The 27,318-nt window shown below is 39.3% G+C and overlaps 1 protein-coding gene and 1 long non-coding RNA gene across 2 annotated transcripts; one reads left to right on the top strand and one right to left on the bottom strand.

The window, feature by feature from the left end:
* LOC148849671 (uncharacterized) lies at window positions 1-4,155 on the bottom strand. Its single transcript, XR_016099569.1, has 2 exons — window positions 3,687-4,155; window positions 1-240 (listed from the first exon to the last, which is right to left on the bottom strand). It is a non-coding gene; the product is annotated as an uncharacterized LOC148849671 (long non-coding RNA).
* Window positions 4,149-27,144, top strand: LOC148849670 (neurofilament light protein). Its single transcript, XM_088946447.1, has 3 exons — window positions 4,149-5,869; window positions 11,637-12,323; window positions 26,293-27,144. The coding sequence occupies exons 1-3, from the start codon at window positions 4,715-4,717 to the stop codon at window positions 26,875-26,877; spliced, it is 2,427 nt and encodes an 808-aa protein (XP_088802573.1). The 5' UTR covers window positions 4,149-4,714; the 3' UTR covers window positions 26,878-27,144.
* Window positions 27,145-27,318: the final 174 nt, after the last annotated feature.

Genomic DNA, 27,318 nt, shown 5'->3' with positions numbered 1-27,318 from the left:
AAAACCAAGGGAAACCATATTCCATTTTCTTTAAATCAGTAGTGTAACTTTCTATACAAGTTGCACATGCACCATATGCATGCATTCTATAAATTCAAACCTTCTCTCGCTCTGTGTTGTCATTTATGGTTATGAATCATCACTTTTGAAGATGAAGTCTCTCTGCAGCATATTCTACAGAATCTGGTATTTTCCGGTGAGGTTGTCCCGTCCACGTGTACTGACACTGAGCCTCCAAAGCTGCCACAATAACAAAAAAAATGTGGATTAGATAATGCAGTGACAAGGAAACCATTAGGCAAGGTGTCAGATATGGATTTACACATAAACATCGAATTTGGGTATCATGGATGAACAACCTTTCTCTTACCTAATTGATATTTATTTATTCATATGTGAATGCTTTCATCATCATAGAAATGATAAAAGGACATGATTTCAAAATGTTGATATGCTCATTAATGTATTTTTGTGTTTTGAAGGGTTAAGATATCAAAAATCTTGTTCTTAAGAAAACCAAATAGGATATGAATCATATGATGCTGATATGCTTTTAATACTTTTTTTTTTCTGAGAAAAGTTAAAGCATCATTATATTCAAGCAAAACAGGTCCTTTGGACAATGAGAAGTTGTTAAAGGACTCAAAGAAAAGACAATCCTCAAAAAAGTACTATTAAAAGTATCATCTTTAAACACAGTATGTATACACAACCAACTCCCAATCATTAACGCCCCTTCTAAAAGGAGTCCGACAAATGCAATTGTCAATCAGCAAAAAAGAATCAGCTACCAAGACTTCCCTGTCTGTTGCTACATTATACAAGGTTGGAAACAACTCTATAAGAGTGTGATCCCTAATCCAAGGGTCTAACCAAAATCTGAGTTTATACCATATCTCCAATTTTATAGCTGATGCACCTTCTGAAATGTGTGGAAACTTAACAGATTCCTTTCCACACACCACAGCCATAAGTCAATGGCAGTAATCCAGCCTCCCAAAGGTTATCTGGTTCAGCAGAGAACCTCCAAAGCCAATTTCCCAGTAAAGCAAAGTTGAAAGACTTTATATGTCTTATTCCCAAACTACCTTTGGACTGAGACTTACAAATATGATCCCAATTCACAAGATGGTACTTGGGAGAGTCTTTTTAACCTGTTTGAATTATGAAACTTAATCCTTTGCTAATTGTACAAACTGATGGCTATTAGTTTCCTGCTTATAAACTATATTTGATGTTTAGCTGCATATTTTTGAATCCTTTTTCTTTCAACTTTTTACTACTTTTGTTAGTTTAATGTGGGGTATACATTGATGTGGTACTCCATGATGCAATTAGTACTTGCTTCTGTTATCCTACCTTAAACCTAGTAACTTGGTACTTAAAAACTACGATGTTTGGTTGCATTTTTTTCACTTAGAATCTCTCTTTTCTTTTAGCCCTTTAGTTGGTTAATCTAGAGATCTTTTTCTTGGATGGTGTGGTACTCTTAATGATGCAGTTGGTATTTACTGCAGTTATCCTAACTCAAACCTATGATCTTTTCATTTAGAAACAATGTATGGTGTTGAAATGCATATTTTTGAATTGGAAGCTGCCTTTTCTTTTAGCCCTTTAGTTTGATCTTTGTTGATAACTTGGTTTAATCTGGATTTATATTAGCTGATATAAAAAAGAATTTTTCTATATTAATGTGGTACTGCAGCAATGTAGTTGGTAATCATTGTGATTTTCCTACTTGGATTAATTGACTTTTTTAGATGGTTGTCTAAAAACTGTTTATAGTATCTAAATGTCTTTTTCCCTCCTTAGTGATTTTGATTTTGTATCATCAGATTTATTTGCAGGATCTTTCCTGTTCTAAACCAGAGTTTAAACTGCCTAGCATGCCATGCTCGCCAATCATAGATCCAAACCTCTCTGCAGATGGAAATATGCTTGCCTATGTAAGAGACAATGAGCTGCATGTTTTGAATTTGTTATACAGCGAACCCAAACAATTAACATATGGTGCCAAGGAAAATTTCCTGGTGAGCTTTACTTTTCTTGTCTATTTCTGCCCAATCTGGGTTAAGGAATTTAGTAACTCTGAGTTCCTTTTCACTTTTGTTTACTGCTGTTTCAAGTGACAAAATATGAGTCATCCTTTTGTTTTCCTAGTATCTTTTTACATTTTGTTTTCAGCAATACTTCATTTTACCTGTGGCCACATGGTATCTACTTGAATTGATTCACCTGTGCACCTTGTTAATGTGTTAATCTGACTCAGAAAGGTCAAATTTCTCTATCCAGTAAAAGGTAACAGAGCAAAATATTTGGAAGTTTTTTGGATAGGTAAATGCTGGTTTCATTAAATGAAAAGAGGTATTATAGAATATGATATTCAGTTTTTGCTACATCACTACATATTCGAGCGAAATTGAGGACCTTTGCTTACCACCTCTACTATAAGAAGCAAACTAATAAGGTTAGTAGTCTCCTATAAAATGATGCCACCTCAATATAGTTTAGACAAAAAGTTCCAATAAAAGGGCTAATGTGGACTATAAGAAGCAAACTAATAAGCAACCTGTTGCTACTGAAATTGAATCCATTTCAGTTACACATATGGAGGTACCTTGATATTGGGGGTACTTGCACCCCATTAAGCATATCCAAAAAAAGTCGATTAAAAAATAAATTTATAGTTGCCACTACCACACCCTATTGTATGGCCTATAAGAGGATGCTCATCATGTTTTATTGGAAAACTATTGTATCCCAATCTATCTCTAGTCACTGAAATATTGTAATTAAGAAACCACACTGACTAGAGGAGGTTTTGGCCATCCACAAAATTGAGTGGAGGTTGCGGGGTTATATGAAAGCTGAAGATTCTAATAATGGTTCAAGCTTTTTAGTTGTCTTCATATTTTTTATCTGAAATTCTGCCACTGTATCATGAGTATCATGAAAGTAGATTAAAATATCTGTTCCATTTACCAACCATTATTTTGGAAACACCTTTCATTAGTTTCCCACCAAATACAAATGCATCATGCTACAGAAAGCATGATTTAGTTTGTTGGTCTTAAATAAAGAATAGAGGATGTGCTTATGCTAGTACACGGACACTGAACAATTCTATATATTTTTTTTAATAGTGAAAATAATCAAGCCTTATATGGTGTGACTGTCCAAACCAAAGCCTCATATGTTGTGACTTCCCTGGTTTTGGGAGGTATGGATTAGCTTGAACCTAACCTTTGAAATCAGATGGGTGGAAACGTTTCAGGTGGAAGTGCCTAAGGTAGATCTAATCCGATTGCATATATTCTGTCCCTTTTAGACTTGAATATCATCAAACAACATTTGGATTCCAAAGGGTAGAGGTTATATGGATGGGATTCCAAAGAAATGGGTGGGATTCTGTCCCCTTTAAACTGTTGTATAAAGGGGATTCCACCATCTGATTAAATGGGTGGATGTGCCTAATATATAAAGGGGACAGACTCAAGTTGTTTAGATTAATTTTAAATTAGACTTGATATCACCAAACGCCACAAAAAAGAAATGGAATCCAATCGGTTTGCACAAACAACAATCTATGTTAAAAAAAGATTATTAACTAATCAATGAATATATGCGATGAAAAATTAACTCGTTAACAGATCTAGTCCGTAAGAAAACAATAAGTTGTATATTACCTATTACAATGATTTTGTGTCTTTGGATGATTGATCACAGTTCGCAGAAGAGAGATAGCCATTGGAAAGAGAAAGCCACAGGAGAGAAAAATGTCAGAGAGAAAGCTGTCGCCTGTCGGAGAGAGAGAGTTGCAGATCAGCGCTAGAATAGTAGAATGAGTGGACTGGAGAGGGTAAACTCAAATCGACGCAGATCAGCATCAGCGTCTATTCCTTGGCTATTGATGCAGATTTAGATACACAAACACTCAGATCGAATGTAGAAGTCGCCAACGACTTGAATGGGAAAATATCTAGAGCCTCGAACACTCAAACAGACGCTCAGATGAGGGTAAACTTGACTCGGAAGTCGCCATTACTCGACTGCATCGTGCTGGTGGTGGATGAGGGTAAACTCCTCGCCTATTTCCCTCGATGAAGGAAGGGCGTAAAGTTTTACTTCGAAAAAACCGAAGTTGTTTTTCACCCCAAGATCGATGTAAATCCTGACATATTTGCAATTTTACATCGTTCTTAAGGGTGTTTTTACGACGACTCCAAACGTATGCAATTGTGAACCGGGATGCAATAATGCATTGAACCGGCATTTACACTCCTTCCAAACGCAGCCTAAAAAATCAAAAATGCTAATAAAACGTTGAATTTCAAAGTACATATACCTCTTTGTCGCAAATAAAAGTTTTTTCATAGATGTGTTGCAAATAAAAATGGGACTTGGAGAACTAATTGTCACCTGTCAATACCCTCAGAGTACAGTGTAGGTCTCTGTATTTTACCCTTAAAAATATGCCAAGACTATCCATCGCAATCGGCTTATGGTTAAAAATCCTGTGCTACTGTGGAAAATCTGTGCCTCTTTAGGTGACAAAACACCCTTTCTCAATCAATGAGTTTCATTTTTTGATCAAAGTTGAGTCTCAAACTCTCAATAACCGAAAAGACCAAAATTGAGTCTCAAACTCTCAATACCAGAGGAGTGTTAACGTAAGTGAGAGCTGAGTTGGGATCGACAATTTGACATCCTCGAAATGTCGCTGGAAGAAGAGATGGGTTCTCTATTCGAGGGTATGGTGCTCTTCAACCCTTCGCAGATCACCCCAGACGACGATAGTGAGGACAAAACTCCTTCTTCTTTCCCATCAACGTCCTCATCCACATCTCTCCCCCTCGACGAGAACCTGTTTTCCGACCTAACTGTCGTTCCTCTTCTCCAACCCCTCACCTCGCAAGAATCCCCCAATACCTCCCCGTTGACAGTCACAACAACAACGTCGTCGTCGTCGTCGTCATCATCATCATCATCATCATCATCGTCGTCGTCGTCATCTTCTTCTTCTTCAACTGTAATAACAGCCATTCCAACCGTTTCTCGCCAGATTTCCCGAAAGAAAAAAAGAGCTGGCATAAGGATCGGATACGCCAGAGACACCCAAGTTTCCGACGACCATCACAATTACCCTTCTTTCTCCCTCACGGAATCCACTTCTCTGGTAGAATTGGAATCTCCACCTCCACCACTTCCACTACCACTAGGACCTGTCGATCTAAGAGCTTCCAAGCCCGTAATCTCAGAAGAATATATCTCCACTGTAGAAGACCATCTCTCATTTTCTGCAGAACAATCTTCTTGCCTTCTTTCAGATTCCAATTCCGAACTGTCCCCGGGAGTGACGGTCACCGAGATCTCATATAACAATTCGAAAGATGAATTTTCTTGTTCACCTGTACGAGCAAGTAACCAAGACTTGCGGAAAGATAATGAATTATCCTTGCAATCAAAACAAGAGGCGGGAGTTCTAACCGAGGAGAAATGGGAGAAAATTAGGGCTCAAATTTCTGAGAAGCTGGAGCAAACACGAAAATTGGCTTCTTCTGTTTTGGCAACAAGGAAGGAGGTGGCAAGGAGGAGAAGGAAGGCGTCTGAAGACGTGAATATGGTGTCCGTGAAGTACAAGCAGCTGGAGAGGGAACTGGAGGAAGCTTGTGAAGCCGAGGATTTCGAGAGGGCGGAACGGGTTAGCGAGAGCTTTGCGGCAACAGAAAGGGAGAAGGAAAGTGTTGTAAATTCATTGAGGGAAGCTGAAGCGGATTGCGACTTGGTGGAGCTGAAGATGCAGGAGGTGCTAGAGTTGCAGATCACAGCTGAAGAAGAAGGCGTGTCATTGTTGGAACGATTTGCGGAGGTGAACTGACTAACCTGGTCCTCAATTAGCAAATCTACTTCATATTTTGAATGCTTTTTTAGGTGATTTATAATATATGCTTATTTGAGTGATTCTTGCCTCATGAAAGTTCTGAAATGGAAAAAACGTAAATGTAGAAACATGTATTGCATTAGCTGAGTCAAAGAACAAATGTTTGCCATCATCTTCACTCTTCCTACATATAAGGCGTTTACTTGAACTCCCTCTTTTATTTATCCATTATGTAGGTATTTTTTTTTTATCAGAAACGGTAACTTTCATTAGAGATAAATTAACCTGAAATACAGAATTCAACCCTTATTAGAAAAGGTTGATCCAATAAACATCAAACATTACAGCATTGCCCAAAAAAGACTCTCCCTTGCAGTCCCTTGTTTTGCTAGGGCGTCAGCAAAACCATTTGCTGATCTCCTTACCCACTTGAACCAAACACCCACCTCCCTTGTTATGCTAAGAATTTCCCTTATCAGCTGTCTATATTGCCAAATTCCCAGCTGCTTTGATTGCATCCACCCAATTACCAACTTGGAGTCTCCCTCTATCTCAATCTGTTGTAGCCTCAACTGTTTGGCCAGTTTTACACCTTGATGTAGTGCCAAGATTTCCGCTCTTAAGGAATCTCCAACTCCTATTGGACCTGAAAACAAAGCCATTATCTTGCCTTCATTATCTCTGAAAACACCTCTTATACCAGATGGGCCTGGATTACCTATAGAGCTTCCATCAAAGTTCAGTTTCACTTTTTGTTGTGCTGGTGGGGACCAAACTTCCTGTATCATAGCTTTGGAAGTAGTAGTAGATGCCACAATACCCCAACTTCTATAAATGTCTTCAACTGAGAAATCCTTAAAAAGATCACAGGATTTCAACCATAACCTTAGTAGTTATTCCTTCCACAACCTCTTCCTTGGATCTACATCTGCCTTTAAAGATCCTATTATTTCTTTCCTCCCACACTGACCACAATACAACAACTCTAGTGGCTCTCCACATAATCCTTCCACAAACCGTTGGTTGCCTGTAAAAAGTTGGATCAAAGAGGTTCACCACACTTGAGGAGGGAGTCCACCTGTAGCCAAAGAGAGAAGAGAACCAAGACCAAATAAAGAACACAAAGGGACATGAGATTAGTAAATGTGAAATTGTCTCACTAGAACCCAAACATAGGCGACAAACATGGGGGGAGAGGCACATATTTGGCCTCTTTTTCTGCAATAAATCCAAGGTGTTGATTTTTTGAAGTACCACTTCCCAACAAAAGGCCTGAATTTTAGGGGGTATAGGGCTACCCCACACCTCCTTTGAAGGAAAGTTCCCTACAAGGTTAGAGGTTTGAAGCAAAATGTTATAGAAAGAAGAGCAGTTGAAAAAACCAGAGGTTTCCAAATTCTGCTATCTCTACAGGACTGATCAAGAAAGACTTCCCTAACTGAGTGATCAAATCATCAACCATCCCCATTTCAGAATCCCTTAGACCTCTTCTCAAGCCCAAATCCCATGAGTTATCAACAAACATTGAAGAGATCACTTTTCTTTTGTTTTCAGACAAGGAGTAAATAGAAGGAAATCTATCTCTAAGGGAGTTTTCACAAACCCAAACATCTTCCCAAAACAAGACTTTATTTCCAGCGTAGACATCATATTTGAAATAAGGAAGCATAAGAGGCAAAATACCTTGAATAGCTTTCCAAGGAGAACACTGAGAAGCTCCAGGGATGAGTCCTGCATCCCAGCCATTATCTACCAATCCATGAATACTAACAATCACTCTAGACCAAAGTCTGTCCTGTTTCATCACTAGTCTCCAAATCCATTTCCCCAGCAAAGCCATGTTTCTTAATCTTATATTTCCTAACCCAAGGCCTCCATCATCCCTACTCCTAGAAACCACCTCCCACTTCACTAAGTAATCCTTCTTAGTATCCCTTGGTTCCCACAAGAAATCCCTCATTATCTTCTCTAATTGGTTAGCTACTTTCATTGGTACTCTAAAGGTAGACAGGAAATAAACTGGCAGGTTGGCTAAGGTTGACTTGATTAAGGTTATCCTACCCCCTAAAGAGACATAATTCCTCTTCCAATTTGCTAACCTCTTGGAGAATCTTTCAATTACAGGGTACCAAAAACTCTCAGCCATTGGGTTCCCTCCCAGTGGTAGCCCCAAATATTGTAAAGGCCAGCTCCCACTTCACACCCCAAAATCCTAGCTAGGGAATCCACCTCCTCTCTGCCTAGATTGAGCCCTGCCACACAACTTTTTCCCCAATTCACTTTAAGATTGGACTTCCTTTCAAATTGAAGCACTAGACTCTTTAAGTTCCGTAATTCCCCTTCCTCCCCGTCACAAAACAAGATGATGTCATCTGCAAATTGTAAGTGTGTGACCACCACCTCCTCCCTACCAATCCTCCAACCTCTTATCAAATTGTTAGCATCGGCCCTCGAAATCATGGCACTCAACACATCAGCTACTAGGGTAAAGAGGAATGGGGACAATGGATCTCCTTGCTTAATACCCCTCTTTGCAAGTTTGCAGGAAAGAAACCCCTAGCTACACCATTCACCAATATTGAGAAATGACATGAAGAAATGCATCCCTTTACCCAACTGCACCATCTCTCCCCAAACCTTCTCCGCTTGAGAACCTCTAGTAAAAAATCCTAGTCCACCATGTCATATGCCTTTTCAATATCCAATTTACAAGCCAACCCCTTTTCCTTTCTCCTCCTCTTCACCTCAACACATTCATTGGTAATACGTATTTGATCTACAATTTGTCTTCCTTCTACAAAGGCCCCTTGATATGGTGAGATTAGAGATGGGAGGATCATTTTTAATCTTAGCGCTAGGACCTTAGAGATGATCGTATACATGCTTCCCACCAGGCTTATAGGTCGGAAATCCTTTGGTTGGAGAGCGCCCTTCTTCTTAGGAACCAAGGCAATAAAAGTTGCATTTTTTCCCGAGTTAAATTTGCCTCTCTCATAGAACTCTTCAAAAACCTCCAACAAATCCTCTCTAGTTATCTCCCAACAATCTTGATAGAAGGCCATTGAAAAACCATTAGGCCCAGGAGCTTTAGCTCAACCCATGGAGAAGATTGCATTTCTCACTTCTTGGGCCTTAAATCTTCTTTCCAAAGATTCCAATAAGACACTATCTTCCACCCTCCACTCCAAATCCTCTAAGCTCTCACTAGGTCTCCCTGGGTTGTCATACACTAATTTGAAGTGATTAACCAAAGCTTGAGCTATATCATCTTCCCTAGGTCTTCCCAAATGTCAAAATCCAGCTGAAAGCCACCACCTAGGTGAGATAGGTAGAACTCAAGTCTTCCTCGGTTCAACGAAACATTACTTACCCCCTGATCAGATTGTTCTCGAACAATCTAACCATAAACATGCTTTTGGGGTTTTCCCTCCAACTTTAATCTCCATTGGTTCTGTCTACAGAGTTTTCTCTAAATTCTCCAACAACCATATGAATTCATCAATCTTGCTGGAAGAAATGATGTCTAAAGGTTTGGCTTTCCACCTCTAACTTCAAAGAAAATGTTTTTACTTCACTATTTTGAGTTAGTCTCAATGTGTACAGTTTTAGAGACAATTTCTTCCTACTTCAGATCATCAATCCTTTTCTCCGTTCCATTTTTTGAAAATAAACAAGAAGTTCCAGTCTTGGAGGTATATTATCAACCACTTGGTAATCATCCAATGCATCCACTGGTTATTTCATATCTCTCTTTGTGTTCTATATCCCTTTCTACACACATTCACCATATGAAGTGATAACTTGGTGAGACCTGTGAGTATCCTAAATCCTACATGTACCATGGCTTCCATCCATCGGTCTCTCCCTAGAGCATCCTATTCCAAGGCATTTCTTTTAGAGAGCCTCATTCATTTGCCTTAAGCTTTGAAATCCCAAGGCTCCCATCTTTCTAAGCTTGTATACCTTGTTGCTACATTACCAAGTGAAGTCGTATTTTTTTTTAATCTTTTTTTTTTGAAGAAGATAGTGGAATCTTATCTTTTCACTCATCCCATAAGAAATTTCTCTCAATGACAAATTAAATAAGTTACATTTTCCAATACTTATGGAAAATACAGAGTTCTTTTTTCTTTTTTTATAGTAAAAATATTTGTATTTCTTTTCATTGAAAATAAATCACCATCATCACCACCCATGCCTTATCCCAACTATATGGTCGGCTACATGAATCCTGTTTCACCAATCCATTCTACTTAAAGCCATATCCACTGTTAAATTATTAGTTCTCAAATAATTTCTTACTACTTCTATCCATGTCCTTTTTGGTCTACCCCTAGCCCTTCTAGCCCTTTCAACTTGTAACAAATCACTAATTCTAACTGGTGATGTTGATGGACCTTTTTTTTTTCTTTTTATCAGCAACACAAAAAAAGATTTCATTAAAATTAGAAAAAAGAGGTACAGGAAGTTGTGAAAAGATACAACAGACCCAAAGGGAACAAATTTGTTTGAGAATATTACAAATGAGCCCAATACATAGGCTGTCTCTGAATCCCTTGCTTAGCTAGCCTATTTGCCAAATGGTTTGCAGATCTTCTAACCCAATTGGCTTGAATCATCATTTCTTTAGATAGCCATTTGAATCTTCTGAAATCGTTCCTTAAATTCCAAGTTATTCCTTCTCCCTTTTTCAGCCAACTCACAACTGTTATTGAGTCCCTTCCGTAATCAGTTTTTCAACACCCAATTCTTTTGCTTTCTCCACCCCACAAATTGCTGCTAAAAATTCTGATTTGAATACATCACCTTGCCCAATTGGATCTGAGTACAATGAGAGTATATTTCCTTTCTCATCCCTAATTACTCCACCAATACCTGATAGTCCCAGATTACCCACACAGCCACCATCAAAATTCAGCTTCTTCAACCGCAACTTTGTGGTGACCACTACACGGAGACTTTTTGTCTTCTAGTTGTTGATGGTCTTCTATGCACATGATCAAACCATCCTAGTCTACTTTCTCTCATTTTATCTTATCAGCCATTTGGGCTACTCCTACCATCCTATGGATGACTTCATTCCTGATCCTATCCTTTCTAGTTTTTCTGCTCATCCATCTTAGCATTTGCATTTCTACCACACACATTTTCTGGGCATGTTCTTTCTTGACTGCCCAACACTCTTCTCCATACAACATAGCTGGCCTTACAACTGTTTTATAGAATTTTCCTTTTAGCCTAAGAGGTATTTCCTGTAACATAAAAGTCCAGATGCACATTCCATTGCCCATCCTGTTTTAATTCTTTGATGACAGCCTCCTCAATCTCTCCCTTGTTATGAATTATTGAACCAAGGTACCGGAAATGGTCACATTAGTTATCTCAGGCTTTACAATCCTAAATGTATCCTGATTTACACTCCTATTAGTACTAAATTTACATGTCATATACTTTGTTTTGGCCAACTTATTTAAAGCCTCTTGTTTCTAAGGCAGCCAATAAATACCAAATTTGGTAAAAGATGAAAACTTGTATTTTAGGAATATTTGGTGCCAGTATTATTCATTGTCATCATCATCCATGCCTTATCCCACCTATATGGGGTGCTGAATATTTGGTGTCAGTATTGACATGGAAATACCAAATTTAGTAAGGTATGCAAATATTAGGGTACAATGTGTTAGGATTGATTTCTTTTAATTGCTATCAGGTTGTCTCTGACCTGGTGTTTCCTGATATTGGTTTTGTTTATCAGGACGCTGCCAGAAATGCAGATTTAATCTTGAAAAATGCAGAATCACTCCATTTAAAAGAGATGAATGAATGGCAATCATCAACTGAAGTGTTAGAGGTAAAGAAGATGGAATTGGAAATTGAATCACAATTAATAAGTGATGTATGTTTGGGATTAAATGATTCCATTGAACAGTTAATCAAGGATGACAGAATAGAAAAAGAGTTTCTTTGTAAGAAACAAGATTTTCTGACAGAGGAACTGGAGAACTTGCTTAATTTAGTAAGACAGAAAGAAGCAGAGATTGCAGACAACAATTCTAATATCCAAGCCGTTGAGAAAAGGATTGAGAACACAGTCTCTGGTTTTCGTGATGCACAGTCAAGCATTGATATGAAATACAATAGCCTGAAATCAGCTCTCTCCGAAGTAGAGTCAGAAAATGAAGCTTTATCCATGAAAAAGAAACAAGCTGATTGCATCCTTTCTCAAGAAGAAAAGATTGGAGGAAAACTCAGGGAACTTGCCAGCGTTTCCATGGATGAAGCAAAAACATGCCAAGAACTCCTTGGCCTAAGAAAGAGTCTAGCATTGTCCATCTTGAAGTGCAGAGAAGACAAAGTTAGGCTTGCCAAGACTGAGGAGAAAATTTTGGAGGATGTTCAGAACCTTAGACAAGAGATTTCTGCTGCAAGAGCTTTTCTGCAGGTTTGTTGCATTTGGTGAATATTCTCCTTTTCCTTGGTGCCAATTTTGTATACCAGTTTACTTACAACATGTGATCCCTATTTTGTAGCATTTGCTGAGTGCAGTTGACATATTGATCATCTTACCTTAAAAGGCAAAGCTAGGCCATTTATATTGGTTCTACTGGTTTTAACTATCCATCAATTATTGTATTTAATAATCTACCAAAAGGAGTAAAATATTATTGTTGATTCTGCTCAATTTTTTCTCTTTTAAGTAAATAGTGCATTAAATACCACATTAGTATATGGCATAATATTCTATTCTCTTCATAAATGTTTGCAAAGCATGCAAACATTTTCTAGTATAACCAAATGACTCTAGAATGGCCATCCACAAAAGTGACAAAATACTTAAAAAGCTCAAATAGGAAACATCTAGACAAGGATCCCAAGCATCATAATGTATAAGTTGAGCAGGACGTAACACTTGACTAGTAGCTTGTTAAGGAAATGTTGCTTGATGAGACTTGTTGAACTTCCATGTTTCACAATCAAGAGATGGCTCTAACTGATGTGAAGGATGCAAACTGTGTAAAGATAATGGAGATGTATCAGACAGTAATGACAAGTACAATACTGCTCTACCCAAGCCAGCATCTAGATAATGGAGGCCACCTAATTAAAGCTCTCCACCAACTTGCTTCTTTGTCTTTAGGTCCTAAAAAACACAATAAGAAAGATAAAAAGTAACACAACAAAGTAGTGATTTGGTAAGCTTACTTATTGACATGAAATTAAATGGAAACTGAGGAACATAAAGGACTGAAGACAATGACAAGTAATGAGTGTGGCTAACTTTTCCAACTATAAACACATGTAATGAGGTATCGTTTGTAAGAATTGCTTGTTGTGAAGAGGAATATGAAGAACTGTATTGAGTACCCTGTCATGTGGTTGACTGTTCCATAGTTAATGACCCATGGAGACTTGGCAAAAAGAAGGTAGGTGGAGCCAATACTTGATGACTGTGCCAAAGTAGTTGTGGAAGAAGTAGAGGGCTGTGTAGCAGCTATAAGTCTAGCATACTCCTTGGAAATGGTAGCTGTGTCACCTTTTGGTTATGTGGATGTGGTAGATGGTTGTGGTGGGGTAGATGTGTTATAGGAATCAAGCAGCACCCTGAAGACATTCCAGAAAGAAGAAGGTCTTACAACAGGTCCTGAATCTCCTGATATGGCATAATGATGGTACTTGAGATTTGAACTGAATTGGTTGCCAAGGGTATTTTTGTTATTTTACAATTTTCTGTAGGGTCCAATGATAGGGTTTGATTGCCTATTTATCATTTGCTTATGTTTAAAATTTTCCAGTCATTGTACAAGTAGGATTAGAGTTACTGAGTCTTCTTTGAATTGAAATAGGACATCCGGGTTTCATTGAGAAAATCAGGGGGTGGGGTAGATGTATGATAGGAATCAAGCAGCACCCCTGAAGACATTCCAGAAAGAAGAAGGTCCTACAACTGGTCTTGAATCTCCTGATATGGCATAATGATGATACTTGAGATTTGAACTGAATTGGATGCCAAGGGTAGTTTTGTTATTTTACAATTTTCTGTAGGGTCCAATGATAGGGTTTGATTGTCTATTTATCATTTGCTTATGTTTAAAATTTTCCAGTCATTGTACAAGTAGGATTAAAGTTACTGAGTCTTCTTTGAATTGAAATAGGACATCCGGGTTTCACTGAGAAAATCAGGGAGTGGTGGGAGCACTATAATCCGCCAGTTCAGTGGGAAGGAATGAGGTTCCACAAAAAGCTTCAGTTCTTAAAATCCCAAATAAAGGAGTGGAACAGGTTGGAGTTTGGGAGAGTGGAGAAAACGAAACAGATGGAGCAGATAGAAGAATTGGATATGAAGGAAGAAGAGGATTTTTTGGAGAAGAAGACAGAGAGAGGAGATGGAGTTTAAGGAAACAAATGGAGGATTTATTGCTTAAGGAGGAAATAAGCTGGAGGCAGAAATCTAGGTGTAAATGGTTAAAGGAGAGGGATAGAAACACGGGTTTTTTCCACGCAGTGGCAAATGGTAGGAGAAAGAAGAACTTCATCTCAAAATTGGAAGTTGAAGGAGTAGTCATATCCCACCCGGTAGAAATAGCGGAGGCCTTTGTAAGTCATTTCAAATATATCTTCAGAAGACCTTTAAATGAAATGATTTGGTTGGAGGGTTTGGATTGGTTGACTCTAAGTACAGAAAACAGAGAGTGGTTAGAAAAGCGATTTGAGTTAGAGGAGATAAAGGAAACAATTTTTTCAATGGATGGAACAAAAGCTCTAGGTTCAGATGGTTTCACAATGGCTTTTTATCAAGATTTTTTGGATATTGTGGAGAAGGATCTAGGGTTAGTGTTTGAGGAGTTTCACAGAAGGGGAATAATTAACCTGGGTTTGAACTCCACATTCATTGCTCTGGTACCAAAGAAGAAAGAGGCATCACAGCCAATGGACTTTAGACCTATTAGTTTGGTGAACGGTTTGTATAAAATAATTGCAGAAGTGTTGTCTTTAAGGGTAAAGAAGGTTCTTCCTACCATAATTGCACCTAACCAAAATGCTTTTGTGAAGGGAAGACAGATTACCGATCAAATCTTGATTGCAAATGAGAGTCTAGAGAGCTTTAGGAAATCCAAGAAGAAGGGAGTGATTTGCAAACTGGACTTGGAGAAGGCTTATGATATGGTTGATTGATCTTTCCTATTGGAGGTGTTGAAAAGTTTTGGATTTGGAGACAATTGGTGTAAATGGATTTGGGGCTATGTTAGGAGCTGCTACTATTCTATTTTGGTGAATGGAACTGTGGTGGATTTCTTCCTTGTCTCGAGAGGAATAAGATAAGGAGATTCACTATCCCCTTTTCTTTTCACTATGATTACTAATGTCCTTGGGAGATTGATCTATAGAGCGGACTCAAGGAATTTAATAAAAGGCGGGAGAGTAGGAAGGGAGGAGGTACCACTTACACATTTGCAGTTTGCTAATGACACAATCTTGTTCTGTGAAGGTAGGGACATCAATTGGATCCCGAATTTAAAGTTGGCAATACAACTCTTTGAGCAAATGTCTAATCTCAAGGTAAACTTGGATAAGAGTAGTATGGTGGGTGTGAATTTGAAGGAGAGGGAGTTAAGTGAATATGCAAGCGTGTTAGGTTGTGCTACCTTGGATTGGCCTATGATTTACTTAGGCCTCCCCTTGGGGGATAACCCTAACCTACCTGTTTACTTCCTATCAGTGTGTAAGATCCCCACAAAGGTTTCTAACATTTTGGAAAAATTTATGAGGGATTTCTTGTGGAAGCCTGGAGAGGAAAAGCGAGACCATAGGGTGAGATGGGAGGTGATAACTAGATGTAAAAAACTAGGAGGTCTTGGGATTGGGAATATTAGGAAAAGGAACATGGCATTGTTAGGGAAATGGTTATGGAGGTTTCCATTGGAAAGAGACAAATTGTGGACAAAGATTGTGGCTAGCATACATGGGCTGGAAGACAATGGTTGGGAACCTGGAATTTTGGCAAGGGCTACAACTGCCTCTCCTTGGAAAGCCATATGTAAGTTGCTTCTAGTTTCTCCCCTTGGATCAGGTATGGTCTTCACTCTGGTAATAGATTAAAATTTTGGGAACAACATTGGGTTGCGGACTCACCTTTGATGGACCAATTTCCCTCTTTGAAAACCCATATTTTCCTTCTTAAGCCCTTCAAACTCTCCTTCTGGTTTTGGGTGGAACCTAGGTCTGAGAAGGGCAATTAGGGATACAGACTTGGGCCACATCATGTATTTGTTAGCCATTCTTGAAAATGTCTTCTTGGATCCTAATAAGGACACCAGATTTTCAGTTCCTTCCTCATCAGGTATTTTCTCTTGTGCTTCATTCTTTGAGACATTATCTCAACCTTCTGATCCTATCGGGTTGCCCTTCCCGGTTAAAGAAATTTGGAGTAGGCCCATTCCTCCTCGAGTTGGTAGTTTTTGTTGGGAAACTTTCCTGGAAAGAATTAACACAAATGATCTACTTTAGAAAAAGAGACCCAATTCTTGTTTACTTCCTAATAGGTGTACTCTCTGTAAAGCTGATGGGGAAACTGGTTACCACCTTATGGTTATTTGTTCGGTTGCCAAGTTAAGAATGAGGATGGGGCTATCATTGCTATGTTCTCAGGCCCAATTGGAGAAGGAGACTCTCTTAGGCTGAGATTCTTGCAGCCCTGGAAGGTATCCAAAAAGCAAGGGAGTTGAACATCAGATGTTTGGTCCTTGAAGGTGACACAAAGGTGGTGATTAGGTGGCTAAAGGAAGAAGACAGCGGTTTATGGAGTTATAACAATGAGAAGAAAAAACTCAAACGGCTGAGTAGGAACATTGTGTTGCATTACGGCTGGGTAAAGAGGACTGCTAATTCATTTGCTGATGGGTTAGCCAAGCAAGGGGTGAATAGGGAATCTATTTTTTGGGCTAACTTTTGACTTTCTTCCTTTGTATTCTGTTGGTTGGGAGTTGAGACATTTTACCTCCCCTTTTGTACCTTAAGTTTCACATAGTTTAATATCATTAATAAAGTTTCTTGTTACTGATAAAAAAAAAAAAAAGAAAGAAATAGGATATGACAGTTTAGTTTGACGCCTACTAGGATTATTATGAGTCACTGTTTGACTCCTAGGACTGTTATTAGTCTAACATTTTGACTCCTAGGATTATTACGAGTTTAGAGTCTAAGGCAATGAAGCTTATTGAGTTTTCTTCAGCTTATGCTAATTATGGTGACTCCCATACCCTAGAGTGATTCTAGGCACCCTGTGAATGATTCCAGGTATTTTTCTCGTCTTTCTCTCTCTATTTTCTTTCTTATTCCTTTAAGAAGCCATTACAGCCATCAATAGCCATAAATTTCTGATCAAAGAAGATCATTCAACATTCTCTAAGGACTAGAATTGAGCTGGTCCTACATCAATGTGTCATAATGAAATGAGGTTTGATTAATGTAACTCCCTGGCATCAAACAGCCTATAGTAATCAATTTATTTTAAGAACAGATAAAGTGATATATCATTAAAGAAAATAGAAAACATGTACAACAAACTGCTGTACACAGATATACAAAACACTGCCCAAGCAGTCCTACAGTAATCAATTGTGTGACCTCACAATTAAAATGTGTCAAAAAATGTACTCCATGTAAGTACTTATCAAAAAATAAGTGCACTCCATGTCTATACTAATCCAATGGTTTGTCCCATTAAGTCACAATGAGTACAAAATCTATTATTTTTTTCCTTCACATGCCTATGACCAACACCAACCATTGGGTCACCTTGACTTCCAGTAGGACCATGTCCTCTAGCGATACCACAATTCCTAGATACTACAAGAGAATACTGGTTTGTTATAGGTATAAGGTAAACTAGCTTGCTGAAGTTGGGAAAAAAAAATTCTTCCAAAGGTGGTAATGCTAGGCTGCTCAAGATCTTAGACCAGACTTGTTCATATTTAGACTTCGCTTCAACTTAAAATTTTGCCATATACAAGTCCTTTCTGTGCTGTTCCTTGACTGTAATCTCTGAGGTGATTGATTGATAGATATTTATTTCCTCACAATCCCATCATCTATGAAAATATTTCTCAAAAGTCTTATCTCCCTGCTTTAAACTAAATTCCAAAAATTGGTAGATGTTAGTGCTTGAATATAATCTCCTCGTTAATATTTACAATAGGATGTTGATCACATATTTTAATCAAACAGAGACCCTCAACTTCATGTCCATACCCAAATTGTCTTCCTCATAGCCAAGTCCTATGAAAGACAATGAAATGAAGTTGTATTGCAGTTCAAAGACTTGGTCAAAACTTAAGAACAGGAACCAATTAACCACCTACTAATGTGAGGAAGCATAGAGTTCTTTTCCTCCCACTTCTCATTAATATTTACACTGACCTGGTTCTCGATAAGGCTGACTGATTCCATTCAAATCTTTATTATTTTTTGATAAATGGGTGATATTATTATGTTATAATGCTCGAGTCAGGGGTATTTTGGTCATTCTGGTGTATCTTATTGAAAGTGAAATGTCTATTGTATCCGAGTTTAAGTTATGTGTCCCATCTTCTATGAGGGACAAAATTGTCGTTCTTGTAACTCAAGTTTTTCATGAATAAAAGTCAAGTGGGTCGGCTAGGAGAGTAGCTTTTGAACATCCTCTCTTCTAGTCTGGCCAAATACTCTTCTCCTCTCCTTCTTCTTCTTTCTCTTTTTTCTTCTTTCTTCTTCTCTACTTTGACCTAGAAACAATTAGGGTTTATTCACATGGTATCAGAGCATTAAGGTCTGGTGTTCGTTTTCTTGTTGTTGCCTTCTTCCTGGGTTCGCCGCTAGCTTCACAGTAGGTTTCATCATCCTACAGCTGATCTGATTGAAGACTTGATAAAGGGCTGAAAAGGAGTTGTCGTTTTGAGGGCTTGGAGGTGAGAATGCCTCTGGCCGGTGCTGTGGTGGTCGTTGAAGTGGTATACTAGACCCTTTATTCAGTGTACGAAGAGGGCTGGTCATATACAGGTATGGACACTGCTGTCGTGTGTTCAGAAATGGACTGTGAATGCTTTTTTTTTTGTGTGTGTGCTTCGAAAGTTAGTTGTTGTGGTGCTGGGTGAAACTGATACACATATCGGCCATGTTTTTTTAGTGTTTTCTTGCTCACATGTGTGCTGAAAGAAGAGTGGTAGACTGCTGATGTCCACGTCAACAGTGGTGTGGTGTTGATTGTGTTGTGGTGGCTGACATATCTATGTTTTTCAAATGCTTAAAAGTGAATCCCTAGACCTTGTGTGTAATCAGTTCTGCAGTATGCAGAACAAGTGTTCAATGAAATGACTGAGTAATTTCAGTAGTGGTGTGTTGGTGGTAAATGGTCCTGTAGTGTGCAGTCCAAGTGTTTGATGTGTTGACTAAATGATTTCAGCTTTAGAGAGTAGTGTGTAATGTGCAGTTGAAGATAGTGGGTTGGTGGTATTGTAAGTGAGATAAGTCTTGTGACAAGTGTGAGATTGTGGTGTATATTCAGAGGAGACATAATTGAGATGGCTTCAACTGTAGTTGGGAATGACAACAAAACAGGCATCATGCTCTCTTCAGATTATCTAAGTGTTCAAATGACATCCATCAAGTTGAATGGTGAGAACTATGTACCATGGGCAAAATCTATAGAGGTGTTCTTGAAGGCCAAGAGGAAAGTAAAACATGTGAGGGAGGAGAAACTTTCATCTGATTCTCCTGGGTTCAATGATTGGGAACAAGATGATGCACAAATAATGACATGGCTTTGGAACAGCATGGAACCAAAGATTAGTGTGAACTTTATGTTCCTAGATACAACCAAAGAGATCTGGGATCATGCTAAAAAGTTGTACTCTGGACAAGACAACACAACTAGGGTATATCAGTTATACCAAGAGTACTTCAATTTGAAGCAAGGAAGTCAAAGCTTAGAAGAGTATTATGCAAACTTGAGAAACATCCGCAATGAGCTAAATGTGTATCACCCTCTAACATCAGATGTCCAGATCCAACAACAGCAACGTGAACAGCTTGATGTGACTAGGTTTCTTGTGGGCTTGAAAGCTGAGTATGAGCCTGTCAGAGCACAGATATTGGGGGGATCAGCTCTCCCCTCACTTGAAGAAGTTTTTGCCCGTTTTAAGAGGACATCCATTGAACTAGTGGAACATTCTTGCTTCTCTGATAGATCTGGTTTTGTAGTGACTAAAGGGAGTAGTCGTGGTGGTGGCAGCAATGGTCCTCCAGGCAACCGTGGTGGACACATGTTTAACCGGGCCAGTGGCCGGACTGGAGGCCGTGAGTCAGGGGGAGGCCGTGGAAAAGGAAGGGGTAATGCTCAAAGAAAATGTACACATTGTGGCTTAGAGGGGCACACAGTTAATTTCTGCTATGATTTGCGCGGTCCACCCAACACTTGGGCTAACCATGTTACATCTAAGAGTAGTAGCACAATTACTGAAAGCCAACAAACTGCACCAACCCCCTCCACACCCACTTGTGCTTCCGGGCAGGAAATGGTGAATGTACCACAGGCAATATATGAGTAGTTCCTTCAAACATCTCAGCAGAACACAACTACACTTGCTCATTCAGGTATGACTTTTTTAGCTTCCAAAGCCTCACCTTGGATCATTGATTCTGGCGCCTCGGACCATATGTCTGGGACTCCTGATGTATTTTCTTCCCTTTCTCACACCTCCACATCTCAGATAGTCACACTTGCTAATGGTTCTACATCTCCTATTTGTGGTGTTGGTGATGTTGATCTCTCCTCATTGTCTTTACCATCTGTTTTATATATTCCTAAGTTCCCTTTTAACCTTATGTCTGTTAGTAGATTAACCAAGTCCCTTAATTGTTCTGTAACCTTCTATCCTTCTTGTGTGTTTCAGGATTTCAAGATGGGGACGAAGATTGGTGGAGGGCATGAAGCTGGTGGTTTGTATTACCTTGATGGTGGTGGCCCTCCAGTGGCTTTTCAGTCATCTCTTACTCCTCTCCAATGGCACTGTAGACTTGGTCATCCCTCTCTCAAGGCTTTGAAGCTACTAGTTCCTTCCTTGAGTCATCTTTCATCATTAGATTGTGAGTCATGTCAGTTGGGAAAACATCATCGAGTCTCATTTAGTCCAAGAACTGATAGTCGTGTCTCAAGTCCTTTTGCTTTAGTTCATTCTGATGTATGGGTCCAGTTAAAGTGGTGTCATACAATGGGTTTAAGTATTTTGTAATCTTTGTTGATGAATTTTCAAGGATGACATGGATCTATCTTATGAAAGACCGTAGCGAATTGTTCTCTATTTTTCAGAAATTTCATGCTGAAATACGCACTCAGTTTGGTGTTCATATGAAAATACTTCGCTCCGATAATGCCAAAGAATACATCTCCTCATCATTTCAGCAATACCTAGAACATCATGGAATAATTCATCAAACTTCTTGTGCCTACACCCCGCAACAAAACGGTGTAGCTGAACGGAAAAATAAGCATCTTCTTGAAATTGCTCGGTCCTTGATGATCAATATGCATGTCCCAAAGCACTTTTGGAGTGATGCTGTTCTTACATCCTGTTTTTTAATAAATTGGATGCCCATGTCAATCCTTGGAAGTCAATCTCTTTTCTCCGTGTTGTTCCCCACTTTGTCTCCCTTTCCTCTCACCCCAAGAGTCTTTGGTTGTGTTTGTTTTGTTCAGCACTTGGGGCCTGGAGTAGACAAGCTAGATGCTCGGGCTACGAAGTGTATTTTTCTTGGCTACTCAAGGACTCAGAAAGGGTACAAGTGTTATAACCCTAAGTTTCATAAATTGTTTGTGTGCCCTGATGTCACCTTCTTTGAGTTAGTTCCTTTTTTCTCCAATGCCGGGGTCTCTTCTTCTCTCTCTGTGGTTCCTCTTCCTGTTCCGGTTATGGACCCCCTTCCCGTAGCTCCCACTCCTACTGCAGATGCACATCATATGCCAGTTACTACAGAGAGGCCGCCAATTACTCAAGTGTATACTCGTAGAAGTGCTTCGGCTCCTCCTCCACTTCAACACCCGTTGACAGATCCTGCTACTGCTCCTTCTCCCTTAGATCTTCATCTCCCTATTACTTTGTGGAAAGGTAAACGTACTTGTACTTCTCATCCCATTTCAGACTATGTTTCCACTGCTCACCTTTCTGCTTCTCATTGCAAGTTTATATCATTACTCTCATCGGTTCCCCTTCCCAAGACTATATAGGAAGCTCTTGTCTCTCCAAGGTGGCGGTAAGCCATGGAATAAGAACTCTCTGCTCTACAACGTAATCATACGTGGGAACTCACCACCCTTCCTCCTGGTAAGCACACTGTTGGGTGTAAATGGGTCTATACAGTGAAGCATCTTCCTAATGGCAGTGTGGAACGATTGAAGGCATGGTTAGTGGCCAAGGGCTATTCAAAGTTATATGGTGTGGACTATATGGAGACATTCTCTCCTATGGCTAAAACTGGTTCAGTTCGGGTGTTGATCTCATTGGCTACTATGTATGATTGGCCTCTCCTACAACTTGACATAAAAAATGCCTTCCTACATGGTGATCTTTTTGAGGTGTATATGGAGCAACCACCAGGGTTTGTTGCTCAGGGGGCGACTGGTAACGTGTGTAGGCTCAAAAAGGCAATCTATAGACTAAAACAATCTCCTTGTGCATGGTTCGATAGGTTCAGTGAAGTGGTGAAGGCCTTTGGGATGAAACAATATCAGGTTGATCATTCCGTGTTTAGCTATAACTCAAAAGATGGAAAAATCTTGCTAGTCGTGTATGTGGATGATATTGTCATAATTGGAAGTGACAACAATGGAATTGACATGCTGAAAAAATTCTTACAGGACCACTTCAATACGAAAGATCTGGGGAAGCTAAAGTATTTCTTAGGAATAGAAGTTGTGAGGTCAAAACAGGGGATCAACCTATGTCAGAGGAAATATGTTCTTGATCTACTTGAAGAAACAGGGTTGTTAGGTGCTAAACCAGTAGAGACTCCTATGGAACTCAATGCCAAGTTAAGTGTGGATGCAGGTGAAGAATTTGATGATCCTGGAAGATACAAAAAGTTGGTGGGAAAGTTGAACTACCTGACCATTACCTGACCAAATATATCATTTGCTGTGAGTGTGGTGAGTCAGTTTATGCAACATCCCCGGGTTCCTCACTAGGAAGCTGTTCTGAGAATTGTTAGGTACCTAAAGGGTGCTCTAGGTCGTGGTTTGTTATACCAAAAAGGAGGACCTCTTGAGATAGTAGGGTACACAGATGCTGATTGGGCTGGCTCTATATCAAATAGGAGGTGGGTATTGTACCTTTCTGGGTGGCAATCTTGTAACTTGGAAGAGCAAAAAGCAAACAGTGGTGGCAAGAAGCAGTGCGGAAGCAGAGTACAGGGTTATGGCCCATACCATGTGTGAACTAGTATGGCTGAAGAACCTACTACAGGAGATGGGTTTCTCAATTGACAAACCCATGAAACTATACTGTGATAACCAAGCTGCTGTTCACGTCTCATCCAATTCTGTCTTCCATGAAAGAACTAAACATATTGAGGTGGATTGTCACTTTGTGAGAGAGAAAGTGATAAGTGGGGTAATAACTACATCTCATGTGAGCTTAGGAAATTAGTGGGCAGACATCTTCACAAAAGGATTGTCTCGGGGAAGAATAGATTACATTTGTAACAATCTGGGACTATATGATATATTCTCTCCAGCTTGAGGGGGAGTGTTAGAATGCTCAAGTCAGGGGTATTTTGGTCATTATGGTGTATCTTATTGAAAGTGAAATGTCTATTGTATCTGAGTTTAAGTTATGTGTCCCATCTTCTATGAGGGACAAAATTGTCTTTCTTGTAACTCAAGTTTTCATGAATAAAAGTCAAGTGGGTCGGCTAGGAGAGTAGCTTTTGAACATCCTCTCTTCTAGTCTGGCCGAATACTCTTCTCCTCTCCTTCTTCTTCTTTCTTCTTCTCTACTTTGACCTAGAAACAACTAGGGTTTATTCACAAAACTAAATTCCAAAAATTGGTAGATGCTAGTGCTTGAATATAATCTCCTCATTAATATTTACAATAGGATGTTGATCACATATTTTAATCAAATAGAGACCCTCAACTTCATGTCCATACCCAAATTGTCTTCCTCATAGCCAAGTCCTATGAAAGACAATGAAAAGAAGTTGTATTGCAGTTCAAAGACTTGGTCAAGACTTAAGAACAGGAACCAATTAACCACCTACTAATGTGAGGAAGCATAGAGTTCTTTTCCTCCCACTTCTCATTAATATTTACACTGACCTGGTTCTCGATAAGGCTGACTGATTCCATTCAAATCTTTATTATTTTTTGATAAATGGGTGATATTTAATTAAGCATAGAATAGAAAAACTGTACAACCAACCTAAAGGGAGGCACGACCGCACAAGATGTTACCTCCCTTTAGAGTTAAACAATTAAACACATTCTATCCTGAATTACAATTATAAGGTAGCTGAAAACAGGTCAGCTTGATACTCCTTGTTTAGCCAAAGAGTCAGCGATGGCATTTTCTGACCTGTTAACCCACCGAAAACTAACTGACATGTTCCTTGTAAGCCATTGAACTTTCTTTAGAAGATTCCTGTAACCCCAATAAATTGTTTCTGGGTTTGACAGCCAGTCTACTACCACCTTGGAGTTCCCTTCAACTATCAAATTCTCCACTCCTAGTTGACTATATGCTTGTATTCCTTGTACGGTTGTACCACAGCTAGTATCTCTGCCCTTGTAGAGTCACCAAATCCCATTGGTCCTGAGAATAAAGATATGATGTTGTTGTCCTTATTTCTCAGAATCCCTCCTATACCCGAGGGCCTTGGATTACCTTGACTGCTTCTGTCAAAATTCAGTTTTACCATTACTTCCGGGGGAGGTTTCCATTCTGCTTGTAGAGTGTTCTTTGTGGGAGCTGTGGATGCCATTGCTGTCCAATTTCTCCTTAAACCATCAAAGGAATAGTTCCCAAACAGATCTGAAGTTTTCAGCCATGAAGTTGTCATTGTCATGATACACTCCTTTACTTCATCTAGGCTTCTTTCCTTTTCTTGGAAGATTCTTGAATTCCTCTCTTCCAAAATTGTCCAAAAACTAGATGCTGTCATACACTTCCACATTAAAATCCCTCTTTTTGTCAGCTGTCCTAAGGCATGTGGTTCAAAAAGCAGCTATACTTCAGAGGGTAAGTTCCACCTGCACCCAAATAGCATTAAAGTCTAATTCCAAATATTAGGAGCAAAAGAACGTGATATTAGCAAATGGTAACAATCCTCGCTCTTCACTTAACACAAGATACACCAATTTGGGGATAAACACATTTAAGATTGTTTCTTTTGTAGGTTTACCAAAGTATTGATCTTACCGTAATAGGCTTCCCAACAGAAAAAGGTTATTTGAGGAGGAATGGCCTTGACTGGATTTCTTTAACTGGGAAAACCTAAGAGGAGGGGTTGGGAGTTGGAACAAAGGGATTTAAAGAAAGCGGCACAACTGAAGGAGCCACTTGGTGTTAGAGTCCAAATCCTTTTATCAGATGGTGTGATCAAACACACAATTTAGAAGAAGCAAGAGTTCAGAAACACAAGTAGATTTCATCATCTCTTAAACCTCTACGGAAACCGAAATCCCAGTTTAAAGCCAACGGGAGAACTGGGGAGGGGGGGGGGGGATCTTGAAACAGGTTTCTTAATAAGCTGTTGCTTCCAGACCTTCTGAGTTCTCTTTTCAATATAGACACACAGAACTGTTATGTTTGAGATTTCAATAAATCTTACTATTCACTGATAAAAAAACTGTTATGTCTGAGACCAGACTGGGTCACTACTAACCCTCCAACACTAAAATACCAGAACCTAGAGAGCTGTACAGCCTTTTTTTTACGGCAATGTTGATATCAAGCCTCCACCAAAAATGATCTAGTAAGCCAAAACAGATATATTGAATTACCAGATCATACATATTCAACAACCAATTGAACAACTCTTATGTAGGCTTCCTGAGCAGAAGAAACACTGTTTAAAAACTAACAAATTGGTGTGGTGGTAAATAAAGGGACATTATCCAATCCTGGTCTTGGGAGGGGTAGACTCAGATACATGTTCTCATGTTTGGTTAACCTAGATTTTAGCATAGCACCAAGCAATGGCCCATGGATGTAGGAGTAAATATCAACTGAAAAATGCTTCACCAGAACTTTGAAAAAATGAAGGTTCATATATGTATCTTCTATGCAGATTGAAAGATATATTTATGTTTTGTAATGCATTACTAGTGAGCATTCTCTATTGATCTGAAGTTAATGAAGTTTATTTCTTTCCACTGATTGAAGGAACTTTCTTCAACCAAGTCAAACATACAGCAAGAAATAGCTTCTTTTAAGCAGAGATTGTTCTTCATAGACAAGAGAGGCCCAGAGCTGGATGCAGAGAAAAAAGTTGCTGCCACTGCAAGAAATTTCAAGGAGGCTGGACGCCTAGCTGCTGAAGCAAAGGCACTGACTGTTGAAAAGGAAGGCATACAGGCTAAGATGCAGACGGCTACTCTAGAGCTTGAGAAGATAGAGGAAGAGGTTAATTGTACTGCCACTGGGCTCCAAGAGACTGAAGCTCTAATCTTATCCAAGGAAAAAGAGGCAGCAATGGCAAGGTGTGGGAGACTACGCTTAGTTGCTGGTGCAGCTATGGCGGAAAGTTCAGGAGCTATAGAATTAGGTGACCTTGAAGAAGCTAATATTTTAACAACAGAGGCTGAAGCGGCAGACTGTGAAGCAATCAAACTTCAGCAAGCTTATGATTTCAAAGAGGATGAATTTGGAAATCTACCAAAGCACTTCATCTCCATGGTACTCATCACCAATCTTGGTGGAAAAGAGTTGGCTGAAATGGCAAAATCGGTTCATCTTTCTCCCTCGTGAGCGTCACTGTTACAGTCATTTGGATTTGGGAAATAGTTGGAATTGGAGTAGTAGCGCCAGGTGGCAAATTGCATAGTGGATATTTTATTCTTTCCTGGTCATTGATTCTTTTGAACATGGTGCTTTATGTAACCACTCCATCTTCGTCAACGAAATGTTTCCTTGTTTAGTTTTAATTGCCTTTTCAAGTTTGTGTAACATGGGCCTAGTGGACTTTGGCTTTTACCAGAAGTTTACAATGAAATTATTTGTGCCTCTGCATGCAAATGTTCAATTCCACAAAATTTGGAAAAAAGATGTTCTACTGCTGTCATAAGCATTAAGTAAGGATTCATAAAATTCTCAACTCATGTACTGGCCAGCGTCCAGGCCCAGAGCTGCTGCACTAAGCAATCGATGCGTGACAACCAGTGCCCCTTTATACCTGAATTTTAAAGTAAC

Source organism: Nelumbo lutea, chromosome 5 (genome assembly GCF_056320005.1).
Source record: "Nelumbo lutea isolate HS-2025 chromosome 5, American lotus-T2T, whole genome shotgun sequence".
In the NCBI taxonomy this organism is placed as follows: Eukaryota; Viridiplantae; Streptophyta; class Magnoliopsida; order Proteales; family Nelumbonaceae; genus Nelumbo; species Nelumbo lutea.
This window is presented reverse-complemented; position numbering and strand designations above follow the sequence as displayed.